This window comes from Desmodus rotundus, chromosome 1 (genome assembly GCF_022682495.2).
Source record: "Desmodus rotundus isolate HL8 chromosome 1, HLdesRot8A.1, whole genome shotgun sequence".
Lineage (NCBI taxonomy): Eukaryota > Metazoa > Chordata > Mammalia > Chiroptera > Phyllostomidae > Desmodus > Desmodus rotundus.
In genome coordinates, this window is record NC_071387.1 from 49,519,855 (window position 1) to 49,539,423 (window position 19,569).

Genomic DNA, 19,569 nt, shown 5'->3' on the forward strand with positions numbered 1-19,569 from the left:
GTTAAGAGGCTTTTGCTGAATCACTGGAAAGAATTTGGAGTTTCCAAAACAGTTTATAACCGAGAGAAGCCATCTGAAGTAGCTCTGGAAAGAACACTGTTGACGAATACCAAATGTTCCCTTCTATGTTGCGATGCATGTGACTGAAGAAAACCATTTTTCCTGGGGGAAGATGAGCGTATACTAACTGCCTTGTATATGCACTGGACGTGTAGTTACCAGAGAAGCTTTCACGATGATTTGCTATACCAAGTAATTCCTGTTTTGGTTATGGGCTATCCTCTCGAAAATCATTAGATACAATTCTTAGGGTTTTCTCTAGCTAATATGAGACCTTAATTTACCACATATAAAATATATGAGCCTGTTTATCAGTTTATTAATAATTACTTTTAGATGGTTTAGGCTGTATGGATTATGGCCCATGAAGGCAGATATCTTCCCTCCCAATAGAAAATATTATTATTTTTTTATATTCATGTCTTTAAAAGCCTTCAGATTTAACAAAACATGTCACTTAACATATTTTCCATTAAGAAATATATTGATTCTTGGGAAATGCATCCTCCTAAAAAAGTGTTTAGGCAAAGTTATTTAACCTCCCTGGGAGTCAGTTTCCTAGCCTGCAGAAAGGAATGTTGGACTAAATTCTCTCAGCGTTTCCCTCAGCTCTGTACTGGGAGGAAAGTGTATTCAGTACCGGGAAGGACCCTGAATGCCATGGTGACATTGTTTGAACTTGGGGTCAGCAGCCCCTTCAGAAGCAATGTGCAGAATTGTTGGCCAGTGTTGGGGGATATGTGAAATGGGGAGCTGGTGCCCTGGTACCAGGCTGGAGGAGAGGGGTGCTGTGGCAGCTAACTTGCTTACCCATCTGGCAGGGCTACTACTGCTGTCGTTTACATGGGCCCTTTCATCCAGCTACTTCAAAGCGTTTGTACCAACTCTGGCTCTTCATTTCTTTAAGCACAGCATAAAGAAAGGTTGCTTGGTGTCTTTTCAATTAATTCAAAGATGAAGAACTATATAGAATTAAATGGGATTCTTCCCAAAGTATACTACATTGCAGAAGGGCAAGAGATACATATATATATAAAGTGTTTATCACAGCTTTATAATTTTTTAAAATGAAATCATCTAAATGCTTATTTTTGGAGACTAGTGTAAATTATGGCACATTTATAATATAAGATATCATGCAGCCATTGAAATCATGATTATTAAAAATATTTGCTCTCACCCTGGCTGGTGTGGCTCAGTTGGTTGGAGCATCATCCCATAAGCTGGAAGGTTATGGGTTTGATTCCCGGTCAGGGCACATGGCTAGGTTACAGTTTTGGTCCCCAGTCGGGATGTGTATAAGAGGCAACTGATCAATGCTTCTCTCTCACATCCATGTTTCTCTCCCTTTCCCTCTCCCTCTCCCTCCATTCCCCTCTCTCTAAAATCAATAAGCATGTTCTTAGGTGAGGATTAAAAAAAAGAATATTTGCTCTTTACATAAGTGGCCTGAGGTGACCTCTGAATGGTTTCCTGTTCACTTGACCCAGAAAACCCCACAAAATCATACAAATCAAGAGGTTCAAATCTTTGTGTTCACTTTAAGAACACTTGTGAAACTGCCCAGGCCATCAAGGGTATGCATATCCGAAAAGCCACCAAGAATATGAAGGATGTCACTTTAAAGAAGTGATGTGTGCCATTCCATCATTACAATGGTGGAGTTGGTTAAGTGTGCCCAGGCTAAACAGTGGGGCTGGACATGGTGCCACTGGCCCAAAAAGTGTGCTGAATTTTTGCTGCACATGCTTAAAAATGCAGAGAGTAATGCTGAACTTCAGGGTTAAGATGTAGATTCTCTTGTCATTGAGCATATTCAGGTAAACAAGGGTCCCAAGATGTGGTACAGAACTTACAGAGCTCATGGACTTATTAATCCGTACATCGCTCCCTGCCACACTGAGTTGATCAAACTGAACAAGAGCAGATCAATGACACAGCAATTCTACTTCTAGGAGTACATCCAAAGAAACCCAAAGCACTGATTTAAAAGAATATATACAGCCCTATGTTCATTGCAGTGTTATTTCCAATAGCCAGTATTTGGAAGCAGTCCAAGTGCCCATCAATAGATGAGTGGACAAAAATGCTGTGATGCATTTATTCCATTGTGGTACAATGGAATACCGCTTAGATGTTAAAAAAAAAAAAAGAAAAAAAAAAGAAGGAAATCTTACCTTTTGCAACAGCATGGATGGACCTGGAAAGTATTATTATCCTAAGTAAAATAAGCAGTCAGAGAAAGATAAATACCATAGATTTCATTTATACATGGAATCCAATGAACAAAATAAACTAACAACACAGAAATGGAGTCACAGATACAGAGAACAGACTGACAGCTGTCGGGGGGGAGGGTTTTGGGGGGCTGGACACAGACAACAGTATGGTGATTACAAGAGGGAGGTCGTCTCTCATACGTGCTCCAACTGGGGACCAAACCCACAACCCAGGCATGTGCCCTGACTGGGAATTGAACCAGAGACCTTTCGCTTTGAGGAATGACACCCAACCAACTGAGCCACATGGGTCAGGGTACCAGTTTATTCTTTCTTTTCTGTACTTGCCAAGTATTCAAATTTTTTTAATGGGTAGGTATTATTTTTATAACCACATATTACTTTCATCATCGCATGTATTTATACTGATCTTATCATTTTAAAAGAGAGAGAGAATGTGTGTGAGTGGAATGAACCGATTAAATAGGATGATAGGAAAGACCTCTTTGAGGACATAACATGTGGGCTGAAACCCAAGCAAGGAGAAGGAATCAGTCACATAGCAAACTGAGAGAAGCAATTCTAGGTAGAGAGAGCAGAGGGTACAAGGTGAGAATAAATTCAGAATGTTTTAGGCCTTCAAAAAGGCCACTGTGGGAAAGTGATGAATGGTAAAATCAGAGAAATTACCAAAGGCCAGGTCATATAGGCCCATCATATGAAACTTGGGAAACTGTTGTAGGACCTGACATAATCTATTTTACAATTTGCAAGATCCTTCTGACCAGTATGTAAGGAATAGATTGTAAGGGGAAGGTGTAGAAATCAAAAGATGAGCTGGAAAATCATTGCAGTGGTCCAGGTGAGAAACGAGGGTAGGTTGGACAAGGGCGTGTAGGTTGAAGTGTGTAACTTAATCAGCTTTATGGAAGAAACAATCATCATTTAGCTATCATCTATTAAGCTCTTACTCATTAATGTCCACCACAGCCCTAGGAGGTAGAGGCACAGTTATTTGCCTCACAGGAGCTTTGGAAAGGCTAAGTAACTTGCCCAAGGCCAGCTCTCTGGCTCCAAAGCCAACACCCTTACCCATTCCCCCGACACTGCCGCTTGGTAAACACTAGTGCTGCTGATGGAAGTGGCAGCAGATGAACAAGAGTTAAAGAGGGGTGTATAGCCCACATATACCCCCACACCCAACTGTGAACTGCCTGCTGTCATTACTATATCCATGTCCACTCCTGATGGTGTCTGAGGTCCCCCTATACCTACCTGCATCAAGGTGGAGCCCCCTCCGTTTGACAGAGGGTGATTTTGAAGGTGTCACCGAGACAGCCACATTGTAGAGTCCAAACAGCACTAAACTGGATCCTGCACCCACTCTGTGGCTAACTCAAAGTGAACTGTCACTTTACCTCTCGGGGCCTCAGCTTCTCATCTTTAAAATCTGGGGCTTGGACTAGGTGCCTCCCATCTTGCATTCCCCAGAATTCTATGCTAATCCCTTCATTGTGTCACAGCCTGTCGTCTGCCTTTCTTGGGAGGCCATCTACATGTCACTGATAGTTGGTACTCATTGAGTATTCTGCTCATCATCTAAATTTAATTCATTTCCTTTTGATGAGGTCATTGTCTTGCATTTATCTTCTTTTTCACCGGAATGTAGGAAGTGTTCAATGCAGTTGATCATTTACAGCCAGTTATGACCCTGTTAAAAAAGAACAAGAGGACCGCATGGTAGCTAGAAAGATGTGGAAGAGAAGACCAGCCAGTGAGGGGAAACGTGCCAGTCGCTACTATGCCAGGGTAATGACATGCAAGAGGCCAGGTGGCCTAGAGAGGTCATAGGATACAGCAGCTCACATCTGTTTCCAACACTGTGTCACCCCTATTCTGCCTCCAGTGAGTTACCACTACAGAGAAACTGTACTCAAGTAAGACTTAGAAATGCTATTTATTTGCCTCCATGGCCTTTGAACTTGCACATGCAAAGAATAACAGCTCCTGTGTGTTCTTGGCAGTTTTCAAGGATTTTTTTTTTCTCCTTGAATACCTGAGAGCATTCATTACTGTGCAAGATATTTCACTAGAGAATTCTTGTGCTCTAACTCTTCCTTCCTTGATGTGGAATGTTCTTCTGTACCTATAAAAGCTATTTCAGTTTTTTCCCCAAATGATTTCTGAGAATGTTAAACTTGTGAAATAGACCATGAAAGAATAAATCAATGAAACGTGTTCCAAGGTCAAATACTCGGGGAAAAGAGCAGAGTCTTCCCCCTCCCCTAGAGATTCACAAGGCACATTCACCTGTTTATCTTGGTTTACACAGCCTTTTCCAACAGCATTTCCTCACCCATCACCCACCCCTCCTTCTCTTCCCCACATGCTTGCTAACATTTTGCAAAGCTCTGAGGTTTTGTGGAACAGACTGAGCAATGCAGGTTTGTGGTGTGGTTTTCTGCTTGTGATGGAATTAACCTTAGCTTGATACCTGGTGTAAGACTAAAGTTTTTATAAGATTCAGTTAAATACATATCTTTGCTTTTATCAATGATAAATTGCATGAAATATTTTACATAATAAAATTTTAAACTCTAAAAGTTCATCTAGATTGGAATATGAAAAAAAAAACCCTGATTCCTAGACCCTATAATCTAGTATCTGCTTAGCTCATTAAAAATATACACATTCATTTTTTTATTCATCAAAGATTTAGTTAGCACCTACTATGTCCCAGGCACTACTCTAGCTGCTGGATATACATTAATGAATTAAAAACATCAGATAAAAATTTCTATTCTCATACAGCTTACCTTTTAATGAAATATACTAGAAATAATGCAAATGCAGAGAAAAAATATACAAAACTATACTGAGTCTATAAGATGTCCTGAAGTTGTTGAATAGATATATCATTTACATCATTGTTATTATTATGTAGCTCATTTGAACTGTCATCTTAGATAAGAAAAGAAAGCTAAACCATTACAGAATGTCATGCCATTTAGCAAGTTGAAACTAGAGAGGAAGTGAAATGAGGCCATTATCTATGGCCATGAATTTTGTTTAAAGTGAGCTGGGCCTTTTTTGCTTTTTTATCTGTGCCTCAGATATATGGTTGCCCCTAGGCGGGTTTACACACCCAAGACATTAAGACTCAGCTGCAGCCGACACATTCTTATAGGTAATGAAACAAAGAACACTGTTGGTTATTATCAGATGACTGCAGCTGAGGAGGAAGAAGCAGCAGTATCTCACTCACTCCTCCAAAAATAATTCATTTCTGAAAGGAAAACCTTATTCAGAAAAATCACCTCATGAGTGCAGGCTTTAGCATTCACTGGAGAACATGGTTAAAATAAGCTTTAGGCTTTATTCACCGGTTCTTCATCTTCTCTTTTCCAGAAACCTTCTCTATGTCTACCCACAGAGGCTGAACTTTGCTAACAAACTGGCATCTGCCCGGAACATTACAATAAAGATCCAGTTTATGTGTGGAGAGGATCCTAGCAGCGCTATGCCGGTAAAGGGGGAAATAAACATTTGCCTCAGGCCGAGGTGTCCTGACCGTCCTTTGTCAGTCCACACAGTCAGAATCCAGGGCTCGTGAGCGCACTGAGTATGTCTATTCAGCGCAACCCGACTCAGCCTGTGCACAGGCCTTTGTGGCTCATCCAGTACTGGTCCCAGCATGCGGATGGGGAGACAGGGTCAGTCTCAATGGAAAGATTCTTTCCTAACTCATTCCATAAGGAGCTATGAAATTTGGAAATGCAGATTATATTAGAAGACTGAAAAATATAATCAAGTCCATGCCACCCTCACAGCACAAGACGTAGGGAGATGGGCCCAGCATGCCTGCCGTGTTCGCTACACCTCCGGATGTGCAGGGCAGCATGCATCTACCCAAGCCCAGTCCACACCAAGAGATGAATGTAAAGTACGCCTAAAAATAATACAGGGCCCTGGCTGGTGTAGCTCAGTGGATTGAGCGCAGGCTGTGAACCAAAGGGTCGCTAGTTCAATTCCCAGTCAGGGCACATGCCTGGGTTGCAGGCCAGGTCCCCAGTAGGGGCCATGTGAGGGGCAACCACACATTGATGTTTCTCTCCCCCCCTTCCCCTCTGTATAAAAATAAATAAATAAAATATTTAATAAAAAATAAAAATAATACAGACACACCATCTCAACACCTTTTGGGATTGGATGTCCATCCCAAGGCAAAATATAAATCAAATAATAAATATATAATGCAGTGTTCTCTAAGGAACCCAAAATGCCAGAATTGTATTTTTTTAGCCGTCTGCCACAAATGAAATTGATAGTTAGCTATTACAATTTTCTGTAAATCATAGAATTCAATTACTATACCTTCCTACTGAAATAATTTTTTTCATTCCTTCCATTCTTCAAATACCTCCTTTAAAAAAAATCCTCCTCATATCTCATCTACCTTCCCAATGCAAGGTATTCTCTTGCAGTGGTTCTGGGAAAGAAATCCTAGAGGAGGCCCCCCTGATTGTCTCTGCTCTGGCTCATGGCAAGTCCGCCAGAGCTGCCAGCTACAGCAGGGCAGATCCTGAACATGGCCAAGGTGCCCAGCCAGGGATGCGTGGGGGCCCAACTCCAGCCTGTTCTCTATTCACCAATCCCTGGGACCCAGCAAAGGGGTTACTGCGTACCTTTGCAGTAGAAAGGGCCCTTTATTTCTTTGCCCAAAGGTGAGTCCACTTGTCAAATCATGTACTGTTAGGGCTGAATCAGGCCCAAGAGGTGTCTTTTCTAAATAGCACAACCATGTGGGCAGTGAAGGTCCTGACCACCCCACTGAGCAGGCCCATGTCTCTGGAGGGAAAGGAGCCAGGGCCAGGGATCTTTAACTGTGGACGAAACAGTATGGCTTTGCCCGAAAATACAGACCTCTAGGCAGTGAGGCAGAGTGGACAGAGCACCGGTTTTCCAGTCTCACAAACCTGCGTCACTGGGTCACTAATACAGCCCCTTTGAGCCTCACTTTAGCCTTTGTAGCCAGTTCTTCTGAATCCATGTGCTTGGGCTAGTTGTAGAGCTCAGCAGTCTGAATTTACAAAATAGAGCTCTGTGAGAACAAAGCATCCATTGGGCTGATGATGGTTGATTTGATATATCCAAATACCACTGTTAATTAGGTCCTTTCTATATTGGTGTACAGGTTATCTTCGGGAAATCCAGTGGGCCTGAATTTCTGCAGGAAGTGTACACAGCTGTCACATACCATAATAAGTAAGTATATTGTGGTTCTAAACACATGCCAAGATTGTTTTGTTATCTGCTGGCTGTTCTGAATCCCATCCTGATTCCTTCCAATGGTGTTTACAATTCAGGGACTCAGGGACAGAGGAAATTCACACTAGTTTCGTGATTTCTGCTGGAGATGCACAATTTTTGCCACTAAGACTGGGAGAACATATCCTCAGGAATGTAATATTGTTTTGACTGTCCTGGAGCCTTCTCTTCTAGTATAATACAGAGGGGTCTTATGCTGTAAAATAAAGAAATACATTTCTTAACTGGGTTTGAGATACTGGAGGGACCAGAAACAGAATCCAGCCATCCCGTTTCTGTCTCCCTGTCTTCTATCCACCACTGTGCACCTGCGCCATGGCCTAGTTTGAGAACATTTAAGTTGCCCAAAGGGGAAATGGAACACTTGTTAATATGTGGGTAAATTCAGTTCCAAAATAATGTCTGCATTATTCTTCACATTTTACAGGTAGGGCAGGGTTCTGTACAGGGTCAGGCAGACTTGGGTTTGATCCTGGCCTGATACCTTTGGCCCACTTGAGTCTTCATCTGAGCCCGTGTTCCTGAGTTGGGATGAGGAATAAATGAGTAATGTACATGAAGTCCTTGGTAAAGTAGCTGGGACTTCATAGTTCAGTAAAATCAGATTCCTTTTCTTCCTGTATCCTTCGTTTGTTTCTCCACTACCCTTTGGTGCGCCTGTCTTTGTTCCTGGGGTAGAGATAGAGAGGGGGTCATGGCAGGATGCTGAACCTCATCCCCTTTTCAAATTAAGTTGCTGGAATTTTCCATCGTGTGGGGAAATCCTGTCCACCCGAAAGTCTTCAGTTTCCGAGTGCTCTTATGTAAGTGAAATGTATCTAGTGGCGTAAGTGTGGTCCCAAGGACTTCCAGCTTAAGAGCAGAATGATGTAAAGTAAAAAGCAAAACACCAAGCAGACAAATTCTAAAGAACAAAGGGTCCGCTGCGCTACAATTTATAGTCAGAGAAGTCATCATTCTTGCTGAAAGTTATGTGTGTATAATGTGCTTTTGAAACAGGTCTCCTGACTTCTATGAAGAAGTGAAAATTAAGCTCCCTGCCAAGCTCACAGTAAATCACCACCTCCTGTTCACCTTCTATCATATCAGTTGTCAGCAGAAGCAAGGAGCCTCCGTAGAAAGTCTCCTGGGATACTCAGTGAGTCATTTTCAACTTGCCGATTCACACTGAAGTTCGTGGTGCATCCAAGGTCCCTGCAGAGATAAACAACTAAATTCTATTCCATTGCCTTTTCCTGTCAGAAGTAACAGAATGTGCCAAACCGGATTATAGCAAAGAGCAGAGATGACTTGACTTAGCCAATGACAAATTTCAGGAACGGAAAGCCAGTGGGAGATAGATATTGAAAGAACACTCGTTTATTTTTTTTAGAAAAAGCATTGCAGTATCTAGTATTTCCAATTTTTTTAATATATGCTTCACATACAGGGTGGGCAAAAATAGGTTGACAGTTGTTCATATAGAAAATATACAATAATTAATAAATAATAATACAGGAATAAACTCCGTATTTCACATACAACTCTAAACCTACTCTGGCCAACTCCTGTATAAAACTAGCTCTTTTTTCCTCCAGGGAGCAAAATATCATCTCTTTAAAAAATGAACAACTTCGGTGTTGTTCAGACTCACAGAAACATTGGCTTTAAAGAAAAGCACTACTGCTTTGGCTCTGAAACAGTAAATCACTGGTATTAGGATCTCAGGAGCCCTCGGATCATTTAAAATGCAAAGAACTTGACAGAAATTACTGCCAAAAAGAGTCCTGGTCAATATCTAATCATCGTTTAGTTGCATTTGATTATTGTGAGCTAGATAAATTGCCAGAATTACATGTAGTAATAAATTCCACTTTATTCTTTACATCATCTGTTTCAGTGGCTGCCAATTCTCTTAAATGAACGTCTTCAAACTGGATCCTACTGTCTCCCAGTTGCCCTGGAAAAGCTGCCACCCAACTACTCCATGCATTCTGCAGAGGTAACCAGCAAGCTGGCCATCCGCTGTTTCTTGTCCAGCCGTGGTCTAGGACCTCCTTCCCAGGTCCACTTCCTGGTCCTTTGAACAGGATCGAGGATGCTCGGCATGTTTTTGGGGAACAGGAGTCTGTCTGCATATGGCATTTTCTGAGAACACGTGGTTCTGCTGGGATGGGAAAAACAACCGGTCCTAAAACTCATTTCTTTAGAAATCATTAATTCGGAATGTTTAGTAAGTGCAGCCTGGTGCCAGAGGCAGCATTACCTTGCATTATCTGCAAAAAGGGATTCACAGAATAATGTATTATGAAAGGGGAGACAAATAGAGCCCACTCGTGGTAACAGCTGCTCTCAGCACGGACCCTTAAAAAAGGTTCCCAGTCTAGATTCCACCGGTTTCTCCTCTGGGTTAATTTTCAGATGGCTAGTGGGGTTTTCACTCCCTTGCCAATGCCAGTGGTCTTTCCCGCCTCCTGTTTCCCGCACTGCCCCTTGCCCACCCACTCCGCTGCGGTACAGCCACTGAAAGGGAGCCCTGGGACGCTCCATTCTGGCCGCAGCAGCACCAGCTCTCATGTTCTCAGTCTGGTGGGCGTAGGTTTGTTTCTTTTTTCTTCTGTATTGTATTTGGTTGGTTTCACTTGGCACTATTTTGAAGAAAATCCAAGACATGGTAGCATTTCATTTATACATATTTTAGTATGTATCTCCAAAGATAAGGGCTATTTCTTTAACCATCACAATATCATTGTTATACATTAAAAATTAATAAGTCCTTAATATCTTCAAATACCCAATGATCAAATTTCCAATTATCTCATCAATGGCATATTTTTATTTCCAATTGTTTGTTTGAATCAGGATCCAAATAAGGTCTATACATTGCTATTGGTTGACTTGTCTTTTAAGAGTTTTTAATCTATACAGATTCCCCTTCATCTCTTTTGTGTTTTTCTTTTGTAATTTTCAAGTTGAAGAATTTCCTAGGACTTTTATTTAGTCCCAACCTTAACAGTGAACTTTTTTTCCCCTACTCTGACTACCCATCCATCATTCCCAGGCTATTCCATTTTTCTCTTATTTCCTTTTTTTTCTCTGGAGAGAGAAGCTTTCATTGCCCTGGGCACAGTCACATGCCTGGCTTTTGACCAAAACTGCTCTCCTCAGAGCCACCTGAGTTTGTTCCCAGACATTCCCTAATTACGCTTTATGATTTGGACACAAAGTCCCTTCTGATGCCCTCAAACCCACCTTTTCATCGTGCGTAATCTAATTGCCTACACCCCTCAATTATCTCCTTAATACTGCAGAACAAACCTGGGTTTTAAAGACAAGTTTTGATCCAAAATCCAGATTCTGCCACTCCCTAGTTATGCGAACATGGATGAGTAGCTTACCCTCTCTGTGTCTCAGAGTGAAACTAGCCCATATCTGCCCATAAGGCTGCAGTGAACGTTAAATGAAATAATGCATATCAAGCATCAAGCTCTCTGCTTGAGTAATTATGATTTGCTTTTCATTCTCGCCCTAAGCTACCTTTGTAGATATACCCTCAGCCCCTCCTTATATCGTGTAGACCTACGCTGTCCAGTACCGTAGGCACTAATCACATGTGGCTTGTCCACACTGGCGTGTGCTTTAAGTATAAAATACAAACCCAGTTTCAAAGGCCTAGTAGGAAAAAAAGAAAGTAAAGTATCTCATTCATAATTTTTATGTTGATTTCATATCGAAACAATAATCTTTAGGCTATATTGGGTTAAATGAAATGTAGCATTAAAATTGCTATCACATATTCCTTTTAAATTTTTTTAATGTGGCTACTAGAAAATTTTAAGTGACATACATATAGCTCACAATACATTTGTTAGTGGACCGTGCTGCTTAAGGTCATAGATGGCAGACTCCAGTGTCCCCAGGAGTGGGACTCATTAATGAGTGCCATCCCTGGCTGCTGTGGCTCAGTGGATTGACTGCCGGCCTGCAAACCAAAGGGTCACTGGTTCAATTCCCAGTCAGGGCACATGCCTGGGTTGCGGGCCAGGCCCCCAGTACAGGGTGCACGAGAGGAAACCACACATTGGTATTTCTCTCCCTTTCTCCCTCCCTTCCCCTCTCTCTAAAAAATAAATAAATAAAGTCTTAAAAAAATAATAATGAGTGCCAGATCCTGGTGGAATTTGTCCATGCTGGAGATTGCCCACTGAAGGTCACAGCTGCTCCTCCACTCTACAAATCAGTGCCGTTCTGGGCTGCAAGCCCAATGTCTTCATATCTTCTAGTTCTCAAAAGAAGTTAGACAAATAGGCTTTCATGTGAAATTTTCTGACTTTTAAATGTTAGCAACTAATTCAAAGAAGTTTCTAACACTGAGCCAAACAGAACTTGTCTGTGGGCTGGATCCAGCTTTGACCCCAGTTTGTGACACTCTTAGATATTCCCACAAGTACCCACCCCATCCACACATCGGACCCTTGCAAATACAGCATGCTTCCTTCCATTAAAATGCAAGAGACGCAAAATCCACACTCACATGGCTGTGGCAGGCTAGGCCCTCCTCACCCGGCGCTGTCCGATGTCTCTAGAGGAAGATAATTCCATGGGAATTTAGGGCAAGAAACGGCCTCTTCAAGCTATAGAGCTACTGATACATAAATGGTATAAAACAGTCACTTAAGTAATTAAAACAGGAGCCTAGCAGGACTGCTACTTGGAAACATTTCGCTAAAAGGGAATGTAATTGCAGGCACTCAAACGTTAACATTTTATGTCATGTAAAGATACTTTACACTTTGCCCTGACTTTCCTGATTAATGAGGAAATTGCCAACGTATTACATTATTTCAGTTCCTAGCATCCGTGATTTATCAGTGCTGGACGAGAGCTTACAGACAGATCACGCAGTTTAAACCCCCTTTTCTGGACTAGTAAAATGAAGTTCCAGAGAGTTTAATTGACTTGTTAAAGTAAAAGTACCATATTTTTCCACATATAATGCACACCCACATTTTTGGCCCAAACTTTCAGGAAAAAGTCTTCCATTTCAGTTTTTTAATTCAGTTATTTATTTATTTATATTTAGGTAGTTTTTTGTATTATAAAAGAATTTTAGTATTTATTTTTTAACATATGAATGTCATTATTGCTTTTAAGAGTTATACTTTTAATGCATAAGTGTAAATAAAAGAATTAAAAACATTTATGTAGACATGGAATTAGTACTACCCACGTATAATGTGCATCCTTATTTTTCCCTCGAAAATTTGGGCAAAAAGTACACATTATGCACAGCAAAATATAGTACGTAGGTTCAGTGCAGAACTGAACTTGAACCCAGGGCTTCCAACCCCAAGGCCAGTTCTATTAATTTCCAGGGAGTTTTCTATTTGTATAACCCTGACATTTACAGCCAAGTGGCTTCAATCTGCTTGTTAGCAATCAGAAAAGGGGACTCAATTTTTATCTATTTTTTTTCCCTCTAACGCAGAAGGTCCCTGTACAGAATCCTCCCATTAAGTGGGCCGAAGGACACAAGGGGGTATTTAACATTGAAGTGCAAGCTGTTTCTTCCGTTCACACCCAGGTAAGGAACATCAAGGCCCACTTCCCATCAGAGCCAAAGGGCTGACGATGAAGGTGGGGGTGCAACAGAGAACCTGCTAAGGACAGGCCAGTAGAAGATCAATGCAGAGCTTTGTGCGTGGATAGAACCAAAATAACCTTTAGTTCTTCATGGGGACCTACAAGCCTGTTCAGCTTTAATTTTTGTTTAAATGAGATGACCTTATAAAGAGGTTGAGCAACTAAATGAAGTAACCCAGCACTGCTGGCTGAGAAATTGCGTGGGGAGACTTCATCTGAAGTCGCTATCTCATTTCCTTCTGTAATTCCGTCCTTTCACCAGCCTTTTCCGCCCACTTCTACATTCCCTCCTTTTCCTGCCCCTGTTTGGGTTTTACACCTAAGTAGACCCCTTTTTGGCTGTGCTTACCTGTCTTGCTTGCCTTTACTTACAAAACGTGTCAGAGTGCAAATTGTTTTCTTCTTCAGTTAATAATTATTGAGAGGTTCTATTTGGTGCACACCATCCAACAAAGTAGTTCATAACCTTGTTCTGGAATGTAAAATCTTAGAACTTCTGGTCTAAAACGTGGGATGAGAGGATCTGCCCATAAGGAACCTCTTATACTTAATTGTGTTTGTGAATCCACTGGTGAATCTTGATGTGGTAAGACCCTTGAGACCTGCTGTCTGCCCTCCCAGGACAACCATCTGGAGAAGTTCTTCACTCTCTGCCACTCCTTGGAGAGCCAGGTGTCCTTCCCCATCCGCGTGCTGGACCACAAGATCAGTGAGACAACCCTGGAGCACGAGCTGAAGCTCAGCATCATCTGCCTCAACTCCTCCCGCCTGGAGCCTCTAGTGCTCTTCCTGCACCTGGTGCTGGACAAGCTCTTCCAGCTGTCCGTGCAGCCCATGGTCATCGCTGGCCAGACAGGTAGGAGGCCTGTGGGGCTGGGAAGAGGCAGGCAGTGCCTTTTGTGTTAGGAAACGTGATTTTCCAGAAACCCCGGGACCAGGGACAGTGTGGTCTTCCTTTCTGTTGATGATGTGAGTCCAAGGGAGGCTAAGTCCAATGCTATTTTTTGACTCTCCCTGGATGTTAAAAAAAAAAAAAAATCAAGACTGAATGCTTAAAATCATAGTTTTAAAAATAAATTTATTGAATGATTAGAGGTAGTCTTTCAAATTCCATTCCTGATAGTTGCTGCATTTCTTGTACTTCTAAGGTATTTTTATTTTCTTGACCAACATGGAAATATAATGTTTTAAAAGAATAAGACAACTCATTAAGTGGAAAGAAAGGAATTCTAAATTGAAATGCAATGTGATCACTTTCTTACATTGAGATATAATGTACATACCATAAAACTCACTTAGGTGTACAATTCTGTGGTTTTTAATATATTCACAAGGTTGTGCAATCACCACTACTAATTCCAGAACATTCTCTTCAGCCCTGAATGAAATCCCATACTTCTTAGCAGTCACTCCCCATCTACCCCTCCCCTCGGCCCCTAGCAACCATTCATCTATTTTCTGGCTGATAGTATACTTTAAAGGCTTGCTTTTAACAAATTACCATTAAATACAATGTGTAAAACTTCCTTCAGAAATAATATCATGTAAGATGTGGGCCCTGTGGTTCTCCTGCCTCCTGCAGGGGCAGACTGGCTGCTGTAGGGCATTTTTGTCTACAACTGTTTTCAGCTGGGCTTGTCTTATCCTGTGCTACTGAGTCTAGCAGATGGCTTTTGGGTACCATCTGTGCTCCCAGTGCTGAGCTAACAGTTGTAGGCTTCACAATAATAATTGAGAGTATGTCTGACCTCAGAGGACTTACAATACAGTGAAGAGCAGCAGCGCAGGACAAGAATCCTCAAAAGGACACAGCTAGATATTAGGGGGGGGAGGAAGCATTAAAACTTCCGTCTGGGAGGATGAAGGAGGCCCCTAGGAAGCAGAGAGTGTTTGATATGACCTTGAAGGAGGTGTAGAAAGAAAGCAGCCAAAATGGGGACAGTGAGGTGAGAGTGGCAAAAACAGAGAACCAGAACAGCACAGGAGTGTGAGGAAAGAAACGAATAGCACAGCTGGGCCGTGGAACATGAGTAAATTGGTGGCGGTGGAGGGGTAAGAGGGGTGCTTGCTGAACGCGCAGGCCAGGGACCAGCACGTCTTCTTAATCCCTTGGTTTGCACTGTATCCTGGGATGTGTCTTTTGTGGTTCCACAGACAAGACATCCTGTGTTGCAGACGACATTTCATACATGTAGCTGTCTCCTCTCCAGCTAGATTCCTGCAGAGCAGTGACCTCCACCCCACCCCTAGATTTCTTTTTATGCCCCCACTTTTGTGGCGCACTGCTTTGAATGTTTCAGTTATTTAATGTAGACTTGTTTATTAGGCAAAAATGTTCATTCATACAGTTTGAGCCTCTTCTCCATAGCTAGTTGCCGCCTTGTCATGTGGGGACAGCAGGGTGTTAGAGCAGGCAGAGTAACAGGCGCCTTTAGGCTGCAAGCATTTATTCAGACCTGTCTGTGTCTGGCACTGTGGAAGGCACTGTGGAGAGACAAGAAAGTGTGAGAAATGCGCTTTGCCTCGGACGGGCTTCCAGCCTACTGAGAAAGACAGGATTTTCCACCGGAAACAGCCGGAGAACCTTGTGACTTGGTGTCAGTTAAGACCTATACTGAGTAGCGCCAAAGGCTTTGTGGAGGAGAGGGGATTGTGCTGAGCGTGGAAGGGTTGGTGTGGTTTTGCAGGTGGGAGCAAGGAGGGCTTTCTAGGGGAGGACAACAGCGTCAGCAAAATCGCCAAGACGAGAAAGAAAAGACGGAATGGGGATTATACAAACAGTGCCTCCTTCTGAGGGAAGATGAATTTGAGCAGAAAAGGGTCCAAGGTTGCTTGAGTAGGGTGGAGCCAGACTGGAGGGCTGAGCTCCCGAGCAGGCGGGGATATGGTAAACCAATCCTCTGTACAGGTCCAGTAGGGAATGACATCATATTCCTACGTTTTGAGGTTAATCTGTACTCCAAGATGCAACAGTGCATCTCAAACCACAGTATGCATGAGAATTACCTGGGCATCTTGTTAAAATGCGGGTCCTGGCTTAGGTGGTCTGGGGAGGGCCTGAGATTCTGCATTTCTCACAGGCTCCCAGGTGATGCGGACGACATCAGTGCAGGCTTCACTGAGTAGCACCACTTCACATCATGCTTTAGAGAGGGGAGGGTGTCGAGACAGCCTCATGTCCTTGTCATGAAAAACCACAGTGCTGGCGGGGGGAGGAAAACGAGGGAGGAAATGAGAAATCATCGGCAATGAGCAGAGCTGGCAAGCTGACGCTCCCGAAAACACTCACTCAGCCTCAGACCACCATCTTGGCCACCCTGGTTCTCTTGGTCAGCGGGCAGGGCTCCCTGTCACTGCCCTGGAGAGCGTTTCACCTTGGCCTCACTAAGGACTGACTGTGAAGCTGCCCATTTTTATCTTGGTTCCTCAGCCAACTTCTCCCAGTTTGCCTTCGAGTCCGTGGTGGCCATCGCCAACAGCCTGCACAACAGCAAGGACCTGAGCAAAGACCAGCACGGCAGGAACTGCCTGCTGGCCTCCTACGTGCACTACGTCTTCCGCCTGCCAGAGCTGCAGAGGGACTTGCCCAAGTCAGGTAGCGTCGCCTCGAGGGCGGGAGTCTGGCGGCAGGGCACCCTCACCCCGCCCCCCTGCCACATCATGCAAAATAACATTAAAAGCGCAAAAGTTAAATTATATTTTTCAGAGTGACAAAAATGGCATGAATAGTAAAATGAAAAGCTTATTTCTAGTTTTTTTTTTCTTGCTTTCTTCCTGCCTTCATCCCTCTTTATTTATTCGAAGCACTTATTTTTTCTGCCTTTTTGATAATCCCTCACTGGTCTTTCCCCAGTTGGTAACTTCTGATTCAGTTAGGATCTCTTTTAAAATATGGAGAAATGACAACAGATGCCTAGGATTCTGGGATAATAATGACAAAGAAAATTATATATATTTGATAGTAATGATGAAAAATTAAATCCCTTTTCTCATTTCTCCCAAACTAAACTTTTGCAATTAAAAAGAAATTCACATTTCTCCACTCTTAATTATTTACATAGGTAGTAATCAAACCGAACCTCTGGTGGGCATGAAACAAAGGGTCTCATCAGTGAGTCTCCAGAGCCCCAGGCCCTGACGAAGAGTCACGGCACTTTTGTTCGTCCATGCAGCCTCGCTTCAAGTAAACCTGCAATTTCAATTGAGTTTCTTTAAATACCAGTAATGTAGCATAGGCTCACAGAATCACTTTTGGAGACAAGTCAATACTTAGAGGTGAAAACACTGGTATATAATTTACACTTATCCTCATGAGGTTCAGATGATCCCTTGGATGTGAAGTCTCAGAGGACCTTACGGTATCACTTGCAAAGTTGTTATCATTTAAATATTAATTAAAAATACCTGCATTTCTAGCTTCACTTGAGAAATCAGAAGCTCTGTCGACCCTGAGGGCTAGTTCCCCATGGCACTTACAGGCTGTAGCTGAGCAGCAGTCGACCACAGTTCTCCCCACTCCCTTCTGCCTCACATCCTATCCCCCTACCCCCGGATCTGGCCTCCCCGGCCTCTCCCGGGCATTTGATCATAAGACTCGAATTCCAAGCCCTAACCCAGTAGGTTTTCATCCTACTGCCTATCCCATCCTTCTTCTGTTCCTTCTCAAGCCCAGTCAGTGATTCTGACCCCCTTTCTGTTGACATGTCTATACCCGATGGGGAGCAGGTGGCCCCACTGCCCTCCCTGACCCTCGCTACCACACATATGGACGCACGTCTGCTGCTGCTGTGAGTTCGAAGCTGATGCAGGCCCGGGTGATGAGCAGCAGTAACCCAGACCTTGCGGGGGCACACTCTCCAGCAGACGAGGAAGTTAAGAACATCATGTCCTCAAAGGTAAGGAAGATGTCAAACCCTGGAAAGTAATGCAGGCTTTTTTTGTTTTTAACTAACACTTGGAGAAATAACACAAAATCATCCACTACTGCTGACTGCGGTGTTGGTCGAATGCTTTCGTGCTCAGCTTTAGAGGTATAATATTCTTTCCTTTGAAGTGATTGAGGTCATCCTGAAAGATGCAGACGCAAGTCTGGCATTGAGGACCTGCTCAGTTAGTTCCCTCTGGTAGGAGGCGTTTAGGGTGTAGCTGGTTTAACCATAGGACTCGATGACTATCATGAATTTTATTTTCCAGGAAAAATGTTTAGCTTTAGCTTTCTCTAATACCTAGAAAGGCTGTCTTTGTCTTGTTTTGTTTTTGCATAGCTGCCTTCTGCATTCATTAGCATCTGTTGATTGATTACCCCATACAATAATCCCAAAGAGCACAGCCACATTTTATGAACAAATAAAACCCGAGATCCTGAGAGGTTTGGTGAATTGCCCTCTATTGTGTTTCCTGCCATGAATTTGTTGCTTTTTCTTGATAAACGTTTTACTATTTTGTAACAGTTTTAGATTTATAGAATTATTGTGAGTGTAGTATAGAATGTTTTTATATGCTATATACCCAGTTTTCCTGTTCATTATAATAGTACATTTGTCACAATTAATGGACCAATATTGACATGTTATCATTAGTAACTAAAGGTCATACTTTCTCAGGTTTCCCCAACGTCCTTTTTCTGTCCCAGGACCCCATCCAGGACACCACATTACATTTAGTGGTCATGTCTCTTCAGGCTCCTCCTGCTTGTGACAATTTCTTAGACTTTCCTTGTTTTTGATGATCTTGCTGTTTTGAGGAGCACTGGTCAGGTATTTTGTAGAGTACCTCTCATCTGAAATTTTTAAAAACTGATATAATTCACAAACTATACAATACACCCTTTCAAAGTATATAATTCAGTGGGGTTTTTCCCACATGAATTCTTAGTCTGAATTATTAAAAATTAAATTATGTAAAGTGACAATTAAGTAAGTGATATGAAGGACAAAGGTAACCTAAAGGCACTGTGGTGTCCCAGACTGTACCTGGAAACAGGAACAGGACATCAGCGGAAAAGCTGGTGGGATGCAGAGAAAGGCTGTGGGTCAGTCAATAGTGATGTGGCCGTGGTAATTTCTTAGCTCTGGCAGACATACCATAGCTGTGTAAGACATTAACCGTCCTGGAATCTGGGAGAATGGCGCATTAGAACTCCCTGTACCACCTTCGCACTTGTCCAGAAATCTAAATTATTCCACTTTACACAGCTTATCCCCTCAAACCTTATCCCTCCCTAATTATCCTACTACATTTTACTATTATCTGTGTTCTAGAGGTTATTTCTGTCTATTGTATCTGTTTTTTTGGAAACAATATATAATGGTTTGCTACCACATATCTCTTCTCAATGTTA

At 42.5% G+C, this 19,569-nt stretch overlaps 1 protein-coding gene across 4 annotated transcripts in view; it reads left to right on the plus strand.

Moving 5' to 3' along the window:
* The window catches only part of DOCK8 (dedicator of cytokinesis 8), a 213,691-nt gene that overhangs the window by 127,153 nt on the left and 66,969 nt on the right, over positions 1-19,569 (plus strand). For all 4 annotated transcript variants that reach the window (XM_045191179.3, XM_024555137.4, XM_045191172.3 and 1 more), the window contains 8 exons: positions 5,688-5,805; positions 7,474-7,544; positions 8,607-8,745; positions 9,487-9,588; positions 13,075-13,170; positions 13,851-14,085; positions 16,660-16,824; positions 17,955-18,124. In XM_045191179.3, coding sequence (XP_045047114.2) covers positions 5,688-5,805; positions 7,474-7,544; positions 8,607-8,745; positions 9,487-9,588; positions 13,075-13,170; positions 13,851-14,085; positions 16,660-16,824; positions 17,955-18,124 — 1,096 coding nt within the window. The remainder of the gene's footprint in view (positions 1-5,687; positions 5,806-7,473; positions 7,545-8,606; positions 8,746-9,486; positions 9,589-13,074; positions 13,171-13,850; positions 14,086-16,659; positions 16,825-17,954; positions 18,125-19,569) is intronic.